General features: G+C 43.5%; 1 protein-coding gene across 1 annotated transcript in view; it reads left to right on the forward strand.

Annotated features, from left to right (window-relative positions):
* The window catches only part of LOC139229057 (BEN domain-containing protein 4), a 75,211-nt gene extending 54,869 nt beyond the window's left edge, over positions 1 to 20,342 (forward strand). Inside the window, exon 5 of the mRNA XM_070860718.1 lies at positions 20,024 to 20,342. Coding sequence (XP_070716819.1) covers positions 20,024 to 20,244 — 221 coding nt within the window. The 3' untranslated portion in view covers positions 20,245 to 20,342. The remainder of the gene's footprint in view (positions 1 to 20,023) is intronic.
* The last annotated feature ends 1,967 nt before the right edge of the window (positions 20,343 to 22,309 follow it).

Below are 22,309 nucleotides of genomic sequence, written 5' to 3' on the forward strand. Positions count from 1 at the left end.
TGAAAGGCATAGCAGAAGTGGGAGTGTATTGTGAGGAAGGATATAAATTATTGGGTTTATATATCATTAGAAGCCAATGGATGCAGAAGTAAGCCTTCATCTTTCTTAAGCATTGTGAAATCCACCCCACAGACCGTTGAGAGGGACCATATGCATGAAAAACTTCACATAGTGTGTGACATTTATGTTAGAAGTCTTGGAGCCATACATAAATGCAAATGTTACTCACCCTGACCAGTATGGTAAGGTCGTTGAACTTTTTTCAACATTGTGTGATGGTTCCAGGCACAGTGTCTGCAACAGACACCTCTTGTGCAAAGTCACTCCACAGTCTCTTAAAAACAGGTGGGAGTAGTCTGGCTCCCCCAGCAAGATGTAGTGAGGACCATCTCCTCTCCACTGCGTTGACTAAGGCCTCACTCGCCTCATTGCTGAAGCGCCTGACCCGCTGCCTTCCCCCCTGCTCCTCCATCTCTGCAGAAGTGGCTAAAGTGGGGCAGTTTATATGCACATGTGCACAGGAAGCTGCCGCGTCCTGCATTAGCGTTTGCGATCGCGGGGGAAAAAAATTGCGCATGTGCAAAATGACCGCCTCCTTTAATGACACAAGTTTCGGCTCAGGTACACAAAGTCTGTTGTGCAATGCCTGATTTAACGTCAACGCTCCTCCAACTTTTCGACGAAACTTGCAGTCGAAGGTGCATACTATTTTCAGGCGCTAACTTTAACACCCCACCACGATTAACACCCCAAAATCCAGCCCTCAGAAACTCAACATCCGCAGCCCTCTGGGCAGAGAATTCCAAAGATTCACAATCGTCTGAGTGAAGAATTTCCTCTGCATCGCTGTCTTAAATGGGCTTCCCCTTATCCTGAGACTGTGCCCCCTAGTTCTAGACACTCCAGCCAGGGGAAACAATCCCTCAGCATCTACCCTGTCAATCCCCTTCAGAATCTTGAATGTTTCAATGAGATCACCTCTCATTCTTCTAAACTCCAGAGAGTATAGACCCATTCTACACAATCTCTCATCATAAGACAACCCTCTTAATTCAGGAATCAATCAAGTGAACCTTTGTTACACTGTCTCCAAGACAAGTATATCCATTCTTAGAGAAGGAGACCAAAACTGTGCACGGTACTCCAAGTGTGGTCAATTTGTAGCAAGACTTCCTTACTTCCTTCCTACCAGTGCCACGTGCTAGTCAGAGTAGGAATCGCAGGATAGCACAGATGAATACGGGGCTTGAGCAGTGGTGCGGCAGGGAGAGATTCAAATTCGTGGGGCATTGGAATAGGTTCGGGGGGAGGTGGGACCAGTACAAATCGGACGGTCTGCACTTGGGCAGGAACAGAACCAATGTCCTAGGGGGAGTGTTTGCTAGTGCTGTTGGTGAGGAGTTAAACTAATATGGCAGGGGGATGTGAACCAATACAGGGAGACAGAGGGAAACAAAAAGGAGACAAAAACAAAAGACAGAAAAGAGATGAGTAAAAGTGGAGGGCAGAGAAACCAAAGGCAAGAAACAAAAAGGGCCACTGAATATAAAAGGGCTGCAGGAGGGGTAAAAACTAAAAATCATGGTTTAAAAACTAGGATGAAAACACTCTACCTAAATGCACGCAGCATTAGAAATAAAGTAAATGAGTTGATGGCACAAATCATTACAAATAGGTATGATTTGATGGCCATTACAGAAACGTGGTTGCAAGGTGGCCAAGACTGGGAATTAAACATACAGGGGTATCTGACGATTCAGAAAGATAGGCAAGAAGGGAAAGGAGGTGGGGTAGCTCTGTTAATAAAGGATGATATCAGGGCAGTTGTGAGGGATGATATTGGCTCCAATGAACAAAATGTTGAATCATTGTGGGTGGAGATTAGAGATAGTAAGGGGAAAAAGTCACTGATCGGCGTAGTTTATAGGCCCCCAAATAATAACTTCACGGTGGGGCGGGCAATAATCAAGGGAATAATGGAGGCATGTGAAAAAGGAACAGCAGTAGTTATGGGGGATTTTAACCTACATATCGATTGGTCAAATCAAATCGCAGGGGGTAGCCTGGAGGAGGAATTCATAGAATGCATACGGGATTGTTTCTTAGAACAGTATGTAACAGAGCCTACAAGGGAGCAAGCCATTTTGGATCTGGTCCTGTGTAACGAGACAGGAAAAATAAACGATCTCCTCGTAAAAGATCCTCTCGGAATGAGTGATCACAATATGGTTGAATTTGTAATACAGATTGAGGATGAGGATGTTGTGTCAGAAACGAGCATACTATGCTTAAACAAAGGGGACTACAGTGGGATGAGGGCAGAGTTGGCTAAAGTAGACTGGAAACAAGGACTAAACGGTGGCACAGTGGAGGACTTTTAAGGAGCTCTTTCATAATGCGCAACAAAAATATATTCCAGTGAAAAAGAAGGGCGGCAAGAGAAGAGATAACCAGCCGTGGATAACCAAGGAAATAAAGGAAAGTATCAAATCAAAGACCAATGCGTATAAGGTGGCCAAGGTTAGTGGGAAACTAGAGGATTGGGAAAATTTTAAGCAACAGCAAAGAATGACTAAAAAAGCAATAAAGAAAGGGAAGATAGATTACGAAGGTAAACTTGCGCAAAACATAAAAACAGATAGTAAAAGCTTTTACAGATAAAAAAAACGGAAAAGAGTGACTAAAGTAAATGTTGGTCCCTTAGAAGATGAAAAGGGGGATTTAATAATGGGAAATGTGGAAATGGCTGAGACCTTAAACAATTATTTTGCTTCCGTCTTCACAGTGGAAGACACAAAAACCATGCCAAAAATTGCCGGTTATAGGAATGTGGGAAGGGAGGACCTTGAGATGATCACTATCACTAGGGAGGTAGTGCTGGACAGACTAATGGGACTGAAGGTAGACAAGTCCCCTGGTCCTGATGAAATGCATCCCAGGGTATTAAAAGAGATAGCGGAAGTTATAGCAGATGCATTTGTTATAATCTACCAAAATTCTCTGGACTCTGGGGAGGTACCAGCGGATTGGAGAGCAGCTAATGTAACGCCTCTGTTTAAAAAAAGGGGGCAGACAAAAGGCAGGTAACTATAGACCGGTTAGTTTAACATCTGTAGTGGGGAAAATGCTTGAAACTATCATTAAGGAAGAAATAGCGGGACATCTAGATAGGAATAGTTTAATCAAGCAGACACAGCATGGATTCATGAAAGGGAAATCATGTTTAACTAACTTACTGGAATTCTTTGAGGATATAACGAGCATGGAGGATAGAGGTGTACCGATGGATGTGGTGTATTTAGATTTCCAAAAGACAATCGATAAGGTGCCACACAAAAGGTTACTGCAGAAGATAAAGGTACGCGGAGTCAGAGGAAATGTATTAGCATGGATAGAGAATTGGCTGGTGAACAGAAAGCAGAGAGTCGGGATAAATGGGTCCTTTTCCGGTTGGACATCAGTGGTTATTGGTGTGCCACAGGGATCAGTACTGGGACCACAACTGTTTACAATATATATAGATGACCTAGAAGAGGGGACAGAGTGTAGTGCAACAAAATTTGCAGATGACACAAAGATTAGTGGGAAAGCGGGTTGTGTAGAGGACTCAGAGAGGCTGCAAGGAGATTTGGATAGGTTAAGCGAATGGGCTAAGGTTTGGCAGATGGAATACAATGTCGGAAAGTGTGAGGTTATCCACCTTGGGAAAAAAAACAGTAAACGGGAATATTATTTGAATGGGGAGAAATTACAACATGCTGTGGTGCAGAGGGACCTGGGGGTCCTTGTGCATGAATCCCAAAAGGTTAGTTTGCAGGTGCAGCAGGTAATCAGGAAGGCGAATGGAATGTTGGCCTTCATTGCGAAAGGGATGGAGTACAAAAGCAGGGAGGTGTTGCTGCAACTGTATACGGTATTGGTAAGGCCGCACCTGGAGTACTGCGTGCAGTTTTGGTCACCTTACTTAAGGAAGGATATACTAGCTTTGGAAGGGGTACAGAGACAATTCACTAGGCTGATTCGAGAAATGAGGGGGTTACCTTATGATGATAGATTGAGTAGACTGGGTCTTTACTCGTTGGAGTTCAGAAGGATGAGGGATGATCTTATAGAAACATTTAAAATCATGAAAGGGATAGACAAGATAGAGGCAGAGAGGTTGTTTCCATTGGTGGGGGAGACTAGAACTCGGGGACACAGCCTCAAAATACGGAGGAGCCAATTTAAAACCGAGTTGTGAAAGAATTTCTTCTCCCAGAGGGTTGTGAATCTGTGGAATTCTCTGCCCAAGGAAGCAGTTGAGGCTAGCTCATTGAATGTTTTCAAGTCAAAGATAGATAGATTTTTAAGCAATAAGGGAATTAAGGGTTACGGGGAGAGAGCGGGTAAGTGGAGCTGAGTCCACGACCAGATCAGCCAAGATCTTATTGAATGGCGGAGCAGGCTCGAGGGGCTAGATGGCCTACTCCTGTTCCTAATTCTTATGTTCTTAAGTTCTCTTATACTCCAAACCCTTTACAATAAAGGACAACATGCCATTTGCCTTCCTTATTGCTTGCTGTACCTGTATGCTAGCTTTCTGTGTTTCTTGCACGAAGTCACCCAAATCTCTCTGAACACAAATATTTAAAGGTTTCTCACCATTTAAAAAATATTCTGTTTTTCTATTCTTCCTACCAAAGTGAATAACCTCACATTTCTCTACATTATACTCCATCTGCCACCTTACTGCCCACTCACTTAGTATATCTATATCCTTTTGCAGACTCTTTGTGTTCTCCTCACAGCTTACTGTCCCACCTAGGTTTGTATCATCAGCAAACTTGTATACGTTATACGTGGTCCCTTCATCTAGATCATTAATATAGATTGTAAATAACTGAGGCCCCAGCACTGATCCTTGCGGCACCCCACTAGTTACAGCCTGCCAGCCTGAATATGACTTGTTTATCCCTACTTTCTGTTTTCTGTCCGTTAACCAATACACTATCCATGCTAATACATTGGCTTGGAAATCCCAGCCTCCCCGGGTCCATACGGAGTGTGTACGGACCCGGGAAGGCATCGCAAAAGCCAATTTTCAGTGCACAATGCGCATGCGCTGAAAATTGGCATTTCTAATCTGTCAAGCTCCAGCTTGACAGATCCTCTGTATCGCGGGAGCGAGGACATTTGCAAGGGCAAGATTGTGGTATTTACCATATCTTACCCAGCAAATGTCCTCAAAACTCTTGTGCCTGATAAAATCAGGCGCATAGCCTACTTTTACAGGTATAAGAGTTTTAAGACATACAAAAACATAAAAAATTAAATTCAAAAAACACATTTTATTGTTAAAAGCCCTGCCCACTACAGTAAGTTTATTTTAAACCAAAATTAAAAAAACTTGTTTAAAAAATCGGAATTTTTTTTTCTCTAAGGCAATTAATTTTAATTGTGTGAGGTGTGTTTTTTATTTTTTATTATGGTGTTTAGTGTGTTTGTTTTTTTCTTCTCATTAATAGCAATGAGAACTCGTAGATACGGAGTTCTCATTGCTATTAATGAGAATGCTGTGGAATACAGTACCTGATTGGCTGAGCAGTCACATGTAACTGCACCTTCTGCGTGGGAACCTGGAGGACGGGAGCGCACTTCGCAGCGCGGGAAGAGAAGGCCTCCCCACCGGAATCGCACGCTCCTCCCGGACCACCAGGTAAATTCGTTAAAATTCTCTGGTCAGAGGCATTCGTCCGAAAGAAGCCTCCAACCGGAATTTCAGAGCCATTACCTCCAATCTCATGAGCCCTTATCTTGTGTAATAACCTTTTATGTGGCACCTTATCGAATGGCATTTGAAAATCCAAATATATTACATATGAAGGTTAAAATCCTCCACGATTATTGCATTACTTTTGTTTCAAGCTCCTACTATTTTTTGATTAATATTCTGTCCAACGGTATAGCTACTGTTAGGGGGCCTTTATACTATTCCCACCAGTGTTTTCTGCCACCCATACTGATTCTACTTCCTGATCTGCTGAACCGTGATCCTTTCTCTCTACTGTCCTTATGTCATCCTTTATTATCAGGGCTATCCCCCCACCCCCACTCCTTTTCCATTCTGCTTGTCTTTTTGAAACTTCAAGTACCTTGGAACATTTAGGCCTAGACTTTCCTCTTTTTTTGCATCGATACCAACCACTTAACGTCCATTTTAATGCTGAGGTGAGATAACGCCCAGATAGCGCCCATTTAGCAACAAAATGGAAACGAACGCCCATGTATCGCTCACTTGTCGCCCAGCGTTACTTTCGGCATGTACTTAACGCCGAGAATTACTAATACCGCCTGCCCACTTTTTTTTGCCGTAAAGTTCAGAATGGGCGAAACTAACGCCCATGATAGCGGCGAGCGTTACTTTCGGCACCTCGCCCACATATTGCCAAAAATATCTCTCGCCGAAAAACCCGCTGAGAAAAAGTTGCTCTCACCTAAACTAAACCTAGCGGTATGGACACCATGTTGTAAGTCGGAGATCGGTTCATATAAAAGGCTGCTTCAACTTCTGGGGAGTTTTGATGTACTGTGCAGTTCTTTTAAGGTGATTTGAGTATCTGAACAAACATGTTATCATACTGTGGACTATTTGAATTTATTTTAGGTGTTTTAGTAGGTAAATTTATTGTTTGTGAACAATAGGTATAATACATTGTGATTGTAATGGGGCCTGCCATTTCTCAGCCTGTCTTGATGACTACGCACATGCTGCAGACTAGAGATGGCAGAAGGTATATTCAAGAGAATTATGTGCCCAATCAAAGAGGTGGCAGACTGAGGAGGAGGACGAGAACTTACACCCCACGCACTTACAGGGAGAAGCAGTCTTATCTGAGACAATGCGCAACAAGGTTATGTGAAATAAAAAACATTTAATGAGAACATTTGTATAAAATTATAATTATAACTAAAAAACACCCCACCCCACAAAAAATGTATGAAATTTATATCACTCATATAAAAGTGTTCACATTTCAAACAAAACTTAATAATCAAAGAACACAAATGCAAAAAAACAAGGTACCCCCTTCCCCCCTTCCCCCAAACCTCCCAACAAAATAGCAACAACAACAACATCAAATCACTGTGACCAATACAACTCCTGTGGCCTTGCACTTCACTTTCCTCCCCCCCCCCCGCTTCTCCTCCCCACCTCTACCCCTTCCCCTTTCCCTCCTTACTCCAAGCCACCTTGCTGAGGAGCTCCTCAGGCGCTGCTTCATTGGGGTTGATGATATCAGAATCGCTGGTTGGCCGGATATGGGAGAGGATGGTCTCGAGGTGGGAATGTGCTCCGAGCCAGAAGCATGATCTTCCTCCTGGCTCTCGTGTCGTTGGCAATGGGGGTGTGGCACCTTGGGGTGCAGTGCCATGCTCTGGGAACACTGGGAGCCTTCTGCCACCAGAATTCCTGGCTATCACCTACAGGGCCTCCGCCATCTGCAGCACGTACTCTGTCATGGTGGCGGACATGCTGGCCAGCTGTTGGGATATGTCCCCCGGATTGTCTGGAGGATCTGCTGACCTATCTCAACACTCCTCCTGGACAAGTGTACCATGACCCTGCTCAGATCTGCCGCACGTGGAGCAGTCCTGCTGCGTCGAACCAACCTCCGCATGGTTGGCGCCGTCGTGGAGACACCTCGGGTGCCCTGCAGCAAGGTGCTTGGGCCCGCTACCTTCACGGTGGAGGAGGGCATGGCCGTAGGAGCACGAGATGTAATCGGTCTTGACTGCATTATGGAGCTTGGCGATGCACTCTCCTTAAAGTCCGCACTGTTATCTGTGGAGAAGACACCATGGGCGATAATCGGGGTTCCTCAGCACCAGATGGAGGATCGTCCTTCGAGTCCGGCCCCGCGCCCCCAGCTTCTGGGCTCGGTGGTCTTGCATGGGGCTGTGCTGCTGACTGAGCTACAAAACATACATGAGGTTATTAAAGGAGAAGGGGGTGCTAGGGTCACAAGGTGATTTAAACACTACACTCAGCATATGCACGACAAAAGCACGGCCGCTATCAAAATCATCACAGACATCACATTTCATGACCATCAACACATTCTGCATTGCAATGATTCTCATGAGGCCATCATTATTTAGAGATCACTTTTATCAATCATCTATCTTATATTATTGGTCGGATATGAGTGGGTGTGGAATCTATTGACTTTACATCATGGAGTGGTGTATACTTTACTTATGTGGCATCACATCAGGTTCTGCTGCTGCATGTGTGGCCGACCGGGTGTGGCTCCCCACTAGTGGCCAGCACCCGCTCCTCGATGTCGGTGAGCTCGCTGATGACTGGTGGCCCGCCACCCGTTCGCCTCTGCTCGGCTCTATTCTTCGAAAGCTTCTCTGTAAAAGGTAACACCAGCACGACATGGCATGAGATCATTGCATGAGATCATTGCTAGGTACTGTCACAGTGACTGATACAACACATAACCGACAGATTTAATCATGATTATTACAAAAATTGTCATTATTTACCTAAAGACGTACACCGTCTATGCAGGCTTTGAGTAAAACATTCCCGGTATAAGTGTAAGATGTCACATCTGATTTTAATCACTCATTACACTTACAATTCAATTTATATAAATATATAAGTAAATGTAAATATAAGTAATACTTACTCTGGTGGATACGACAAGGTCGTTCCAGCGCTTGCGGCACCGGTTGCCCTCACGCAACTCGTTCGTCATCGACAAGACCACCTCGGCTATGTCGGCCCATATCTTCTGGTAGACATTTGGGGTGTGCTTCCCATGCACACCCTGGGTCAATTGACTCCAGCATGACTCTACCTCCTGCAGGAGGGAGGCATTTGCCTCATCGGAGAATCTTCAAGCTCGTTTTCGTCCTACCAATAGTTCCTCTCCCACCTCACTGCTTTCATCAGTTTCCTCAGTCTCCACAGCATGCTGTGTCGCTTCCTTCCATTTTAAATATATTTTTTTGCCCAAAAACTCCGTGAGAACAACGTTATTTGTTCTCACAAATCTTTTTGCTGCTGGTAAATCTCCCTCCTACCTCCCACAACAGCCAAACAGCCCCAGTTATTCGATTTAGAAACATACATAGAAACATAGAAAATAGGTGCAGGAGTAGGCCATTCGGCCCTTCTAGCCTGCACCGCCATTCAATGAGTTCATGGCTGAACATTCAACTTCAGTACCCCATTCCTGCTTTCTCGCCATACCCCTTGATCCCCCTAGCAGTAAGGACCTCATCTAACTCCTTTTTGAATATATTTAGTGAATTGGCCTCAACAACTTTCTGTGGTAGAGAATTCCACAGGTTCACCACTCTCTGGGTGAAGAAGTTCCTCCGCATCTCGGTCCTAAATGGCTTACCCCTTATCCTTAGACTGTGACCCCTGGTTCTGGACTTCCCCAACATTGGGAACATTCTTCCTGCATCTAACCTGTCTAACCCCGTCAGAATTTTATATGTTTCTATGAGGTCCCCTCTCATTCTTCTGAACTCCAGTGAATACAAGCCCAGTTGATCCAGTCTTTCTTGATAGGTCAGTCCCGCCATCCCGGGAATCAGTCTGGTGAACCTTCGCTGCACTCCCTCAATAGCAAGAATGTCCTTCCTCAGGTTAGGAGACCAAAACTGTACACAATACTCCAGGTGTGGCCTCACCAATGCCCTGTACAACTGTAGCAACACCTCCCTGCCCCTGTACTCAAATCCCCTTGCTATGAAGGCCAACATGCCATTTGCTTTCTTAACCGCCTGCTGCACCTGCATGCCAACCTTCAATGACTGATGTACCATGACACCCAGGTCTCTTTGCACCTCCCCTTTTCCTAATCTGTCACCATTCAGATAATAGTCTGTCTCTCTGTTTTTACCACCAAAGTGGATAACCTCACATTTATCCACATTATACTTCATCTGCCATGCATTTGCCCACTCACCTAACCTATCCAAGTCGCTCTGCAGCCTCACAGCATCCTCCTCGCAGCTCACACTGCCACCCAACTTAGTGTCATCCGCAAATTTGGAGATACTACATTTAATCCCCTCATCTAAATCATTAATGTACAGTGTAAACAGCTGGGGCCCCAGCACAGAACCTTGCGGTACCCCACTAGTCACTGCCTGCCATTCTGAAAAGTACCCATTTACTCCTACTCTTTGCTTCCTGTCTGACAACCAGTTCTCAATCCATGTCAGTACACTACCCCCAATCCCATGTGCTCTAACTTTGCACATCAATCTCTTGTGTGGGACCTTGTCGAACGCCTTCTGAAAGTCCAAATATACCACATCAACTGGTTCTCCCTTATCCACTCTACTGGAAACATCCTCAAAAAATTCCAGAAGATTTGTCAAGCATGATTTCCCTTTCACAAATCCATGCTGACTTGGACCTATCATGTCACCTCTTTCCAAATGCACTGCTATGACATCCTTAATAATTGATTCCATCATTTTACCCACTACCGATGTCAGGCTGACCGGTCTATAATTCCCTGTTTTCTCTCTCCCTCCTTTTTTAAAAAGTGGGGTTACATTGGCTACCCTCCACTCCATAGGAACTGATCCAGAGTCAATGGAATGTTGTAAAATGACTGTCAACGCATCCACTATTTCCAAGGCCACCTCCTTAAGTACTCTGGGATGCAGTCCATCAGGCCCTGGGGATTTATCGGCCTTTAATCCCATCAATTTCCCCAACACAATTTCCCGGCTAATAAGGATTTCCCTCAGTTCCTCCTCCTTACTAGACCCCCCGACCCCTTTTATAACCGGAAGGTTGTTCGTGTCCTCCTTCGTGAATACCGAACCAAAGTACTTGTTCAATTGGTCCGCCATTTCTTTGTTCCCCGTTATGACTTCCCCTGATTCTGACTGCAGGGGACCTACATTTGTCTTTACTAACCTTTTTCTCTTTACATATCTATAGAAACTTTTGCAATCCGTCTTAATGTTCCCTGCAAGCTTCTTCTCGTACTCCATTTTCCCTGCCCTAATCAAACCCTTTGTCCTCCTCTGCTGAGTTCTAAATTTCTCCCAGTCCCCAGGTTCGCTGCTATTTCTGGCCAATTTGTATGCCACTTCCTTGGCTTTAATACTATCCCTGATTTCCCTAGATAGCCACAGTTGAGCCACCTTCCCTTTTTTATTTCTATGCCAGACAGGAATGTACAATTGTTGTAATTCATCCATGCGGTCTCTAAATGTCTGCCATTGCCCATCCACAGTCAACCCCTTAAGTATCATTCGCCAATCCATCTCAGCCAATTCACGCCTCATACCTTCAAAGTTAGCCTTCTTTAAGTTCTGGACCATGGTCTCTGAATTAACTGTTTCATTCTCCATCCTAATGCAGAATTCCACGATATTATGGTCACTCTTCCCCAAGGGGCCTCGCACAACGAGATTGCTAATTAATCCTTTCTCATTACATAACACCCAGTCTAAGATGGCCTCCCCCCTAGTTGGTTCCTCGACATATTGGTCTAAAAAACCATCCCTTATGCACTCCAGAAAATCCTCCTCCACCGTATTGCTTCCAGTTTGGTTAGCCCAATCTATGTGCATATTAAAGTCACCCATTATAACTGCTGCACCTTTATTGCACGCACCCCTAATTTCCTGTTTGATGTCCTCCCCAACATCACTACTACTGTTTGGAGGTCTGTACACAACTCCCACTAACGTTTTTTGCCCTTTGGTGTTCTGCAGCTCTACCCATATAGATTCCACATCATCCAAGCTAATGTCCTTCCTAACTATTGCCTTAATCTCCTCCTTAACCAGCAATGCTACCCCACCTCCTTTTCTTTTTATTCTATCCTTCCTGAATGTTGAATACCCCTGGATGTTGAGTTCCCAGCCCTGCTCATCCTGGAGCCACGTCTCCGTAATCCCAATCACATCATATTTGTTAACATCTATTTGCACAGTTAATTCATCCACCTTATTGCGGATACTCCTTGCATTAAGACACAAAGCCTTTAGGCTTGTTTTTTTAACACCCTCTGTCCTTTTAGAATTTTGCTGTACAATGGCCCTTTTTGTTCTTTGCCTTGGGTTTCTCTGCCCTCCACTTTTCCTCATCTCCTTTCTGTCTTTTGTTTTTGCCTCCTTTTTGTTTCCCTCTATCTCCCTGCATTGGTTCCCATCCCCCTGCCATATTAGTTTAACTCCTCCCCAACAGCACTAGCAAACACTCCCCCGAGGACATTGGTTCCGATTCTGCCCAGGTGCAGACCGTCCGGATTGTACTGGTCCCACCTCCCCCAGAACCGGTTCCAATGCCCCAGGAATTTGAATCCCTCCCTGCTGCACCATTGCTCAAGCCACGTATTCATCTGAGCTATCCTGCGATTCCTACTCTGACTAGCACGTGGCACTGGTAGCAATCCCGAGATTACTACTTTTGAGGTCCTACTTTTTAATTTAGCTCCTAGCTCCTTAAATTCATTTCGTAGGAACTCATCCCTTTTTTTACCTATGTCATTGGTACCAACGTGCACCACGACAACTGGCTGTTCTCCCTCCCTTTTTAGAATGTCCTCCACCCGCTCCGAGACATCCTTGACCCTTGCACCAGGGAGGCAACATACCATCCTGGAGTCTCGGTTGCGGCCGCAGAAACGCCTATCTATTCCCCTTACAATTGAATCCCCTATCACTATCGCTCGCCCACTCTTTTTCCTGCCCTCCTGTGCAACAGAGCCAGCCACGGTGCCATGAACTTGGCTGCTGCTGCCCACTCCTGATGAGTCATCCCCCTCAACAGCACTCAAAGCAGTGTATCTGTTTTGCAGTGGGATGACCACAGGGGACCCCTGCACTACCTTCCTTGCACTGCTCTTCCTGCTGGTCTTCCATTCCCTATCTGGCTGTGGACCCTTCTCCTGCGGTAAGACCAACTCGCTACACGTGCTACTCACGTCATTCTCAGCATCGTGGATGCTCCAGAGTGAATCCACCTTCAGCTCCAACTCCGCAACGCGGACCGTCAGTAGCCGGAGGTGGACACACTTCCCGCACATGTAGTCGTCAGGGACACTGGTGTTGTCCCCGTGTTCCCACATGGTACAGGAGGAGCATATCACGTGACCGAGCTGTCCTGCCATGACTTAACCCTTAGATACACTTAAATTGCCAACAACAATGTTAAAAGTTACTGACTAATAAAGAAAAAGAAAAACTACCAGGACGCTGATCCCAGCCCGATTTAAGTGGAGCCAATCCCGACAGAACAGCTCCCTCTTTCCCCAATACTGGTGCCAGTGCCCCATGAATTGAAACCCCTTCTTCCCACACCACTCTTTGAGCCACACATTTAACTCTCTGATTTGTTTTACCCGATGCCAGTTTGCACATGGCTCAGGTAGTAATCCAGAGATTATTACCTTTGAGGTTCTGCTTATTAATTTAGACCCTATCTCCTCAAACTGCCTCAGCAGAACCTTATTCTTAATTCTACCTATGTCATTGGTTCCTACATGGACTACGACAACTGGATCCTTCCCCTCCCTCTCCAGCCGCGAGCAGATATCCTTAACCGTGGCACCAGGCAGGCAACACAACCTCTGGAACTCTCTGTTGCAGCTGCAGAGAACAGTATCTATCCACCTGACTATATTGTCCCCTACCACTACCACATTCCTTACTTCTCCCCCCCACTTGGATTGCCCCCTGTACCACGGTGCTGTGGTCAGTTTGCCCATCCTCCCTGCAATCCTTTTCCTCATCCATATAGCTGGCAAGTACCTCATAACTGTTGGACAGGGTCAAGGGCTGTGGCTCCTCTATCGCTGCATCCTGCGTCCCCATACATTCCTGACTCACAGTCACACCTGTCCCTAACCATTGACTAACTCTAAAGTACAATTTAACCTTAAGGGTGTGACTACCTCCTGAGGCAAAGTGTCCAGGTAACTCTCCCCCTCCCTGATGCATCGCTATGTCTGCAGCTCGTTCTCCCGAAGTCGCCCACCTTGCTTATGACCCAGTAGGAAAAATCGTGGTCATACATTCACATACACATACGAGCAAATAGCAAGAAATAGAATGGCTTGTAAAATGTGGTTACTTTAAAATGCAAACAGGACACTGAAGAATTTCTAACCATTAGCTAATTTTATATAAATGATCAAAATTGTGCATGTTATGCAAAATTATTATTGATTGCTATGCGTTAAATTTTGTTCAGGTTTAAAGCCAGTACTACTGGATTAGGAAACATAGAGGAAAATTTACTGGGAAGGAGTTGAGGCAACGCAACACAACGGCCCGGAATTTGCACTCCAGATGACAGTGAACAGGCAGCATTCGTCCTCATTCCGGCTTTGAAACTGACCGCAATTTCGGGGTTTAGCGCATGCACAGGCGCATGTGGAAATCCTGAAGTTGCGGTATGTCATTCACTGCTTCTCGACAGGCTGCACTGTGCCAGAGCTAGCAAGCAGTAAAATCATTCAAATCAGGGAAACTGCCAAGAACGTCAGCACTTCTGCAGTAATTATGCTGTTAAATTCCCCACTAAAAGTTAGACCCAAAGGGATTAGAGGTAGCTGGGGTTTTAACAGCGTATTAACTGCTTAACAAAGGTAACAGCACTGAACAACAAATTTTTATTTTGTGCATTGTCAAATTTATCAATTTTAATAAAAATAAAATTTTTAAGGAACTTTTTTCGGGTTTGCTTTTTCCCCCATGTGAGAGCCCCAGAGAAGTAGGCAATATGAGAACATAAGAAATAGGAGCAGGAGGGGTAGGCCATTTGGCCCCTCGAGCCTGCTCTGCCATTCAATAAGATCATGGCTGATCTGATCTTGGCCTCAACTCTACTTCCCTGCCCGCTCCCCATAACTCTCTTATCGTTCAAAAATCTGTCTATCTCCACCTTAAATATATTCAATGACCCAGTCTCCACAGCTCTATGAGGTAGAGATTTCCAAAGATTCACGACCCCCTGAGAGAAGAAATTCCTCCTCATCTCCGTTTTAAATAGGTGGCCCCTTATTCTGAAACTATGCCTCCTGGTTCTAGATTCCCCCACGAGGGGAAACATCCTCTTTGCATTTACTCTGTCAAGCCCCCTCAGAATCTTATATGTTTCAATACGATCACCTCTCATTCTTCTAAACTCCAATGAGTATAGGTCCAACCTAATCAACCTTTCTTCATAAATCAACCCCTTCATCTCAGGAATCAAACTCATGAACCTTCTCTGAACTGCCTCTAATGCAAGTATATCCTTCTTTAAATAAGGAGACCAAAACTGTACGCAGTCCTCCAGGTGTGGTCTCACCAACGCCCTGTACAGATGTAGCAGGACTTCCCTACTTTTAAACTCCACCCCCCTTGCAATCAAGGTCAACATTCCATTTGACTTCCTAATTACTTGCTGTAGCTGCATGCTAACTTTTTGTGTTTCATTTACAGATCCCTCTGTACCACAGCATTTTGTCATCTCTCTCCATTTAAATAATAATTTGCTTTTTTATTTTTCCTACCAAAGTGGATAACCTCACATTTTTCCACACTATACTCCATCTGCCAATTTTTTGCCCACTCACTTAACCTGTCTATATCTCTTTGCAGATTTTTTGCATCCTCTTCACAACTTGCTTTCCCACCTGTCTTTGTATCATCAGCAAATGTGGCTACATTACACTCGGTCCCTTCATCCAAGTCATTAATATGGATTATAAATAGTTGAGCCCCCAGCACTGATCCCTGTAGCACCCCCAATAGTTACAGTTTGCCAATCTGAAAATGACTCATTTTTCCCGACTCTCTGTTTACTGTCAGTTAGCCAATCTTCTATCCATGCTAATATATCACCCCCAACCCTGTGAGCTCTTATCTTGTGCAGTAATCTTTTATGTGGCAACTTATCGAATGCCTTCTGGACATCCAAATACATGACATCTGCTGCTTCCCTTTTATCCACCCTGCTCGTTACATCCTCAAAGAACTCCAGCAACTTTGTCAAACATGATTTCCCTTTCATAAATCCATGCTGACTCTGCTTGACTGCATTATGATTTTCTTAATGTCCTGCTACTACTTCCTTAATAATGGACTCTAACATTTTCCCAATGACAGATGTTAGGCTAACTGGTCTATAGTTTCCTGCTTTCTCCTTTCTTAAATTTACGGTTTTCCAATCTGCTGGGACCTCTTCAGAATCCAGGGATTTTGGTAGATTACAACCAATACATCCACTATCTCTGCAGCCACTTCTTTTAAGACCCTCGGATGCAGATCATCAGGTCCAGGGGACTTGTCCACCTTTAGTCCCATTAGTTTGAGTAGTACTTTTTCTCTAGTGATAGTGATTGTCTTAAGTTTCCCCCTTCCAATAGCTCCTTGATTATCAATTATTGGGATGCTTTTAGTGTCTTCTACCGTGAATCATGGACCAATATAATGGAGAGCTGTTTGCCTCCAGACATGATTACTAACTTGCACATGAGGGCAGATGTGCTCCCATCAAGGAATGAACACTGAAAAGGTTTTCTTATTGTAATGCACATCATTTCATATGTTAATCACATTGTTACCTCTGCAGCTTCTTTAAGAGTAGTGCTGCCATACTGAACTGTCTTCTGAGAGATTTTGCCTTATTTATAAACCGTGTAGTACATAATTCATCGTTGACAAAGGTACTTTGTCACCAATAATCTGCTCACCTGCATGGTATAAGGCAAAATCTCTCAGAAGAGTGACTTGCAGGGTGACTTGGATAGGTTAGGTGAGTGGGCAAATGCATGGCAGATGCAGTATAATGTGGATAAATGTGAGGTTATCCATTTTGGGGGCAAAAACACGAAGGCAGAATATTATCTGGATGGTGGCAGATTAGGAAAAGGGGAGGTGCAACGAGACCTGGGTGTCATGGATCATCAGTCACTGAAAGTGGGCATGCAGGTACAGCAGGCAGTGAAGAAGGCAAATGGTATGTTGGCCTTCATAGCTAGGGATTTGAGTATAGGAGCAGGGAGGTCTTACTGCAGTTGTACAGGGCCTTAGTGAGGCCTCACCTGAAATATTGTGTTCAGTTTTTGGTCTCCTAATCTGAGGAAGGACGTTCTTGCTATTGAGAGAGTGCAGCGAAGGTTCACCAGACTGATTCCAGGGATGGCTGGACTGTCATATGAGGAGAGGCTGGATCAACTGGGCCTTTATTCATTGGAGTTTAGAAGGATGAGAGGGAATCTCATAGAAACGTATAAGATTCTGACGGGACTGGACAGGTTAGATGCGGGAAGAATGTTCCCGATGTTGGGGAAGTCCAGAAACAGGGGACATAGTCTTAGGATAAGGGGTAGGCCATTTAGGACTGAGATGAGGAGAAACTCCTTCACTCAGAGAGTTGTTAACCTATGGAATTCCCTGCCGCAGAGAGTTGTTGATGCCAGTTCATTGGATATATTCAAGAGGGAGTTAGATATGGCCTTTACGGCTAAGGGAATCAAGGGGTATGGAGAGAATGCAGGAAAGGGGTACTGAAGGAATGATCAGCCATGATCTTATTGAATGGCGGTGCAAGCTCGAAGGGCCGAATGGCCTACTCCTGCACCTATTTTCTATGTTTCTATGTTTCTATGCTCAGTTTAAGTTCTGCCAGGACCACTTGGCTCCAGATCTCATTATAGCCTTGAGCCAAACATGGACAAAACAGCTGAAATTCAGAGGTGAGGTGAGAGTGACTGCACTTGACATCAAGGCAACAGTGTGGCATCAAGGAGCCCTAGTAAAATTGAAGTCAATGGGAACCGGGGCAGGGGGCAGGGGGGAATCTCCACTGGCTGGAGTCATACCTAGCACAAATGATGATGGTTGTGGCTATTGGTGGCCAATCATCTCAGCCCCAGGAGTTCCTCAGGGCAGTGCCCTGGGCCCAACCATCTTCAGCTGCTTCATCAATGACCTTCCCTCCATCAGAATGTCAGAAGTGAGGATGTTTGGTGATTGTACAGTGTTCAGTTACATTCACAACATCTCAGATAGTTAAATAGTCCATGCTGGCATGCAGCAAGACCTGGGACTCTGGAAGTGTCCGAGGACACCATGCAGGCCCTATTCTCGAGGGACCTAAACCTTTATCCGCTTACGTGAGCAGCCGGATTCATCTACAGGGCGATGAGAAACTTGCAATGAAGCTGGAGGATCGGATCAAGAATGTGCAGCATCTATGATGCAACAGAGACGCAGTTGGAGACACACAGTCACACACCCACCTCGGACACAGACTCCCGGGTTTCACGTCTTGTATTTTATTTACATTTCAGTTATTTTCTCAAAGAAAATGCTGTACTAACGTATTGTTAATAGTTTTGTGGACCAATAATCCATTCCTAAGAAATAAATACATTTGTAATAAATAAATAAATAAAACATTCAGGCTTGGGTTTTTGCAGGTGGGGCCAGAGTGCAACAACTCTCCTTTTATTCTCATGTAAATCAAAATCTTAGGTAACAAACCTTAAGGGAAAGAAGGAAGCTACATTTATATAGCACCTTATCATGTCATTAGGGTGTCCCAAAGCACTCACAACCAATGGATAACTTCAGACATGCAGCTGCTGTTGTTTTGTAGGCAAATGTGTATAGCAAAGGTCTACAAACAGAAAATGAAATGAACGAGCATTTAATCTGCATTTTGGTGATGTTGTTTGAATGAAGAATCTTGACCAGGATATCAGGAGAACTCTTAGCTCTTCGTCAAAAAGGCCTTTCAGATGTTTTATGTCTGCCTAAGCAGCCAGACAGGATTCAGTTTAACATCTCATCCAAAAGACAGCAGTCCATTGTGCTGCACTAAGTATCAGCCTAAATTATGTGCTAAAGTGAGGCTTGAACCTATGATCTTCTAACTTAGAGTGCTACCACTGAGCCAAGGTTGACAATTGAAATAGTGACATCTTATTGATTATTTCAATAATGAACTCATTGGTGGTTGCATTATTAGTATGCACAACCATAATTGATACCACTTTCAGAGGGATGACACAAAATTAATTTCCTATTATGATATGGTAACCATGGAAATAAAACATGTGAATGTGCTTTTAATTCCTGCAAAAATGTAGGATGTCGCCAGTAAAATGAGAAGCTGCAAAAATAATTCCATATTGCTGCCAGCACTCGGACTGCATTCCAGAGGGAAAAAAAATCTTGATCATTCTTGATAAGGCTGTTAACAAAGCATATGGGATTATTGGCTTTATAAATAGAAGCATAGATTACAAAAGCAATGAGGTTATGGTAAACCTTTATAAATCACTGGTTAGTTCTCAGCTAGACTCTGAGCCCCACACTTCAGGAAGGATGTTAAGGCCTTGGAGAAGATGCAGAGGAGATTTACTAGAATGGTTCCAGGGATGAGGGACTTCAGTTAAATGGAGAGACTAGAGAAGCTGGGGTTGTTCTCCTTAGAGCAGAGATGGTTAAAGGGAGATTTGATTCCGTATTCAAAATTATGAGGGGTTTTGACAGAGTAGATCGAGAGGAACCTTTTCATTGGCAGCTTGGTCAGTAACCAGTGGACACAGATTGAAGATAATTAGCAAAAAATCAAGTGGGAAATGAGGAGAAAAGTTTTTAATGTAGCGAGGTGTTATGATCTGGAATTCATTGCCTGAAAAGGTGGCAGAAGCAGATTCAATATTAACTTTTAAAAGGGAATTGGACATATACTTGAAAAGGAGGAATTTGCAGGACAAAGAACAGGAAAGTGGAAATGATTGAACAGCTCTTTCAAAGAACTGGCACAGAAATGTGCTGTATGATTCTATATATTTTCAAGCCTATTGCAAAATATTTGTGCTGCAGACATTATGGTGAAATATATAGGTACTCATTTTACAGCTGGGAATTACTATCCTGGAGGTTAATATACGTTAGATTAAATGTCTCTAACTTGACATTTGCACTGATTTGCAAAATTTCTTTGCAACTTTTTTTGGTTTCTGTAATTGGTGTGTGTCATTTACAGAGTTCATTCGGATGCATTGCACCTCCAACCCAGATTGGTGGATGCCTTCAGAAGAACAAATTAACAAAGTGTTCAGTGATGCTGTTGGGCATGCTCGCCAAGGACGTGCTGTGGGAACTTTCCTTGGTTGCAGTGGTGGCTCCTATTATGAAAGCTTTGACCAACAGATGTCGCAAGATGATGTGTTTAACAAGGGCTGTCATGAGGGATCTGGAGACTAAAGGACAACAGTGTCCATACACTATGACATAACTGCCATGTTGGTGTAAAAATGAATGTATATTAATCTATGGTTGTATTGGTGTTGACACCAACTAGTTATGATGCAAATCAATTTTAAATTAGAACATGTAATTAAAATAACATTTCCTACAGAAGATATACCAAAAGTGACCTCAGAGGTTAACCTGCTATGACTGTGATTAATTTGGTTAATATCCAGTTTCCTGACTACCTGAAGTGCTATCCCAGGCCTGGGACTGAGGAATTTTAATTCATCTGTCCAAATTAAAACAAAATATATATTACATTCAAAATGTTCAGCCCAGGTAAGGCAAAAGCGACCTTTGAATTTAAATTCTAAACTATTTTACTTTACATCTTTGTCTACAAGGATAAAAACAATACTGTATTAACATAAAATCCAAAACGATTATAGTGTTGAAATTCATCACAGCCTGACCCTGTGCATCTGGACTTCAGTCAACTCATAGAATAATAGAAAAGCATTGCCATTAAAATCTGGAGCCGTCCTTTTACCTGTTCCAAATGGATTGTATTACTGACAATATCGAAGAGATACCAAAACAGGAATTAGGCCTGTAGTCACAAAGACATCTTGGTTATGCGGTAATATCGTTTATTGAATATAGAACTTTACCCAATATACCACTGTTTCAGTTATGAACTCTATTGTGTAGCGGTTAACTGGTAGCACTTCAGAAATGTAGCACTCATGTCAAGTGAATCAGGAAGAAATATGATTGTCTTCTGTCAATTGTATGGATTGATGAAAAGAAATGGAGGGCAGGTAAGTAGCATTCCCTTCAAAACTGCTGATCTGCCAAGTATCTCAGACGCAGGCCATGGTTATATTGCACTTTGCTTGAATACCTTCTGTCCACGTATACAAGTGCATTAATGATGAATGTTGTAGTATTTGTATTACTTGTATGAAGAGTAATTTTAGCAAGGAAATGAATTTTAAAAATATTAATTATTTTATCCCATAGGAGGTGTTTCTTATCCACTTACAAATTGACTGCTATAGTGGCAAATGACCCCATTTCATGTTCAGATAAAGTCAGTTGCACTTGCTGATTAGTATGACTTAATCAATATCCTGTTCTTATCAATAAACTTTAATAAATTGCTAACTCACAAAATTTTGCATACATAAATAAATCTGAAAGCAGTTGGTCATGAACTAAGAGGGTGCATCGTTCTGGCTGGAATAATTTACAGTTTAAAGTGAAAAGAAAAAAAAAAAACAGGTTGTGAAGATCAGAAATATTTGCACAGATGCTTTTCTCAGCGACAACCAACACAGAGTATACCACCTGTTTGACATTCAAAAGGCCCTTATATTTTTATACTTTAAAAACGTGGTGATTTTCAAAAAACATGTTATTTTCTAGCATTATATTGTTTCCCTATAACGAGGTCACAATGAAAGGGTGGTAAATATATTAGTTTGGTTAAAGATGTAGAGCTTTGTGTTACTATTTATGACATCATAAATGATCAACAAAAAGATGGTGAATGCTGGAAATCTGTAAGAGAAACACAATACTGGAAAAGCACAACAGGTTCATCTCTACCTGAAGGTGAAAGATAGGTCTATGCTCTGGATGCAACCCTTCATCAGAACTGGCACAATAAAGTTGGAGAAATCTGTTTATAGGACTGACCAAAACGAAGAAGGGAGAACAGGTGACCGTTGAGTTCAATTCTATTAAGTGCTTTCACAAAGAGGCAGCTAATTAATTTAATAATCTTCTAACACATTGTAAAATGCTGGAAAGTGATGCAAAGTGCTGTACACCATAAGATCATTTCTCAGAAACATAGAAACATAGAAAATAGGTGCAGGAGTAGGCCATTCGGCCCTTCGAGCCTGCGCCACCATTCAACAAGATCATGGCTGATCATTCCCTCAGTACCCCTTTCCTGCTTTCTCTCCATACCCCTTGATCCCTTTAGCCGTAAGGGCCATATCTAACTCCCTCTTGAATATATCCAATGAACTGGCATCAACAACTCTCTGCGGCAGGGAATTCCACAGGT

This window comes from Pristiophorus japonicus, chromosome 2 (genome assembly GCF_044704955.1).
Source record: "Pristiophorus japonicus isolate sPriJap1 chromosome 2, sPriJap1.hap1, whole genome shotgun sequence".
Lineage (NCBI taxonomy): Eukaryota > Metazoa > Chordata > Chondrichthyes > Pristiophoridae > Pristiophorus > Pristiophorus japonicus.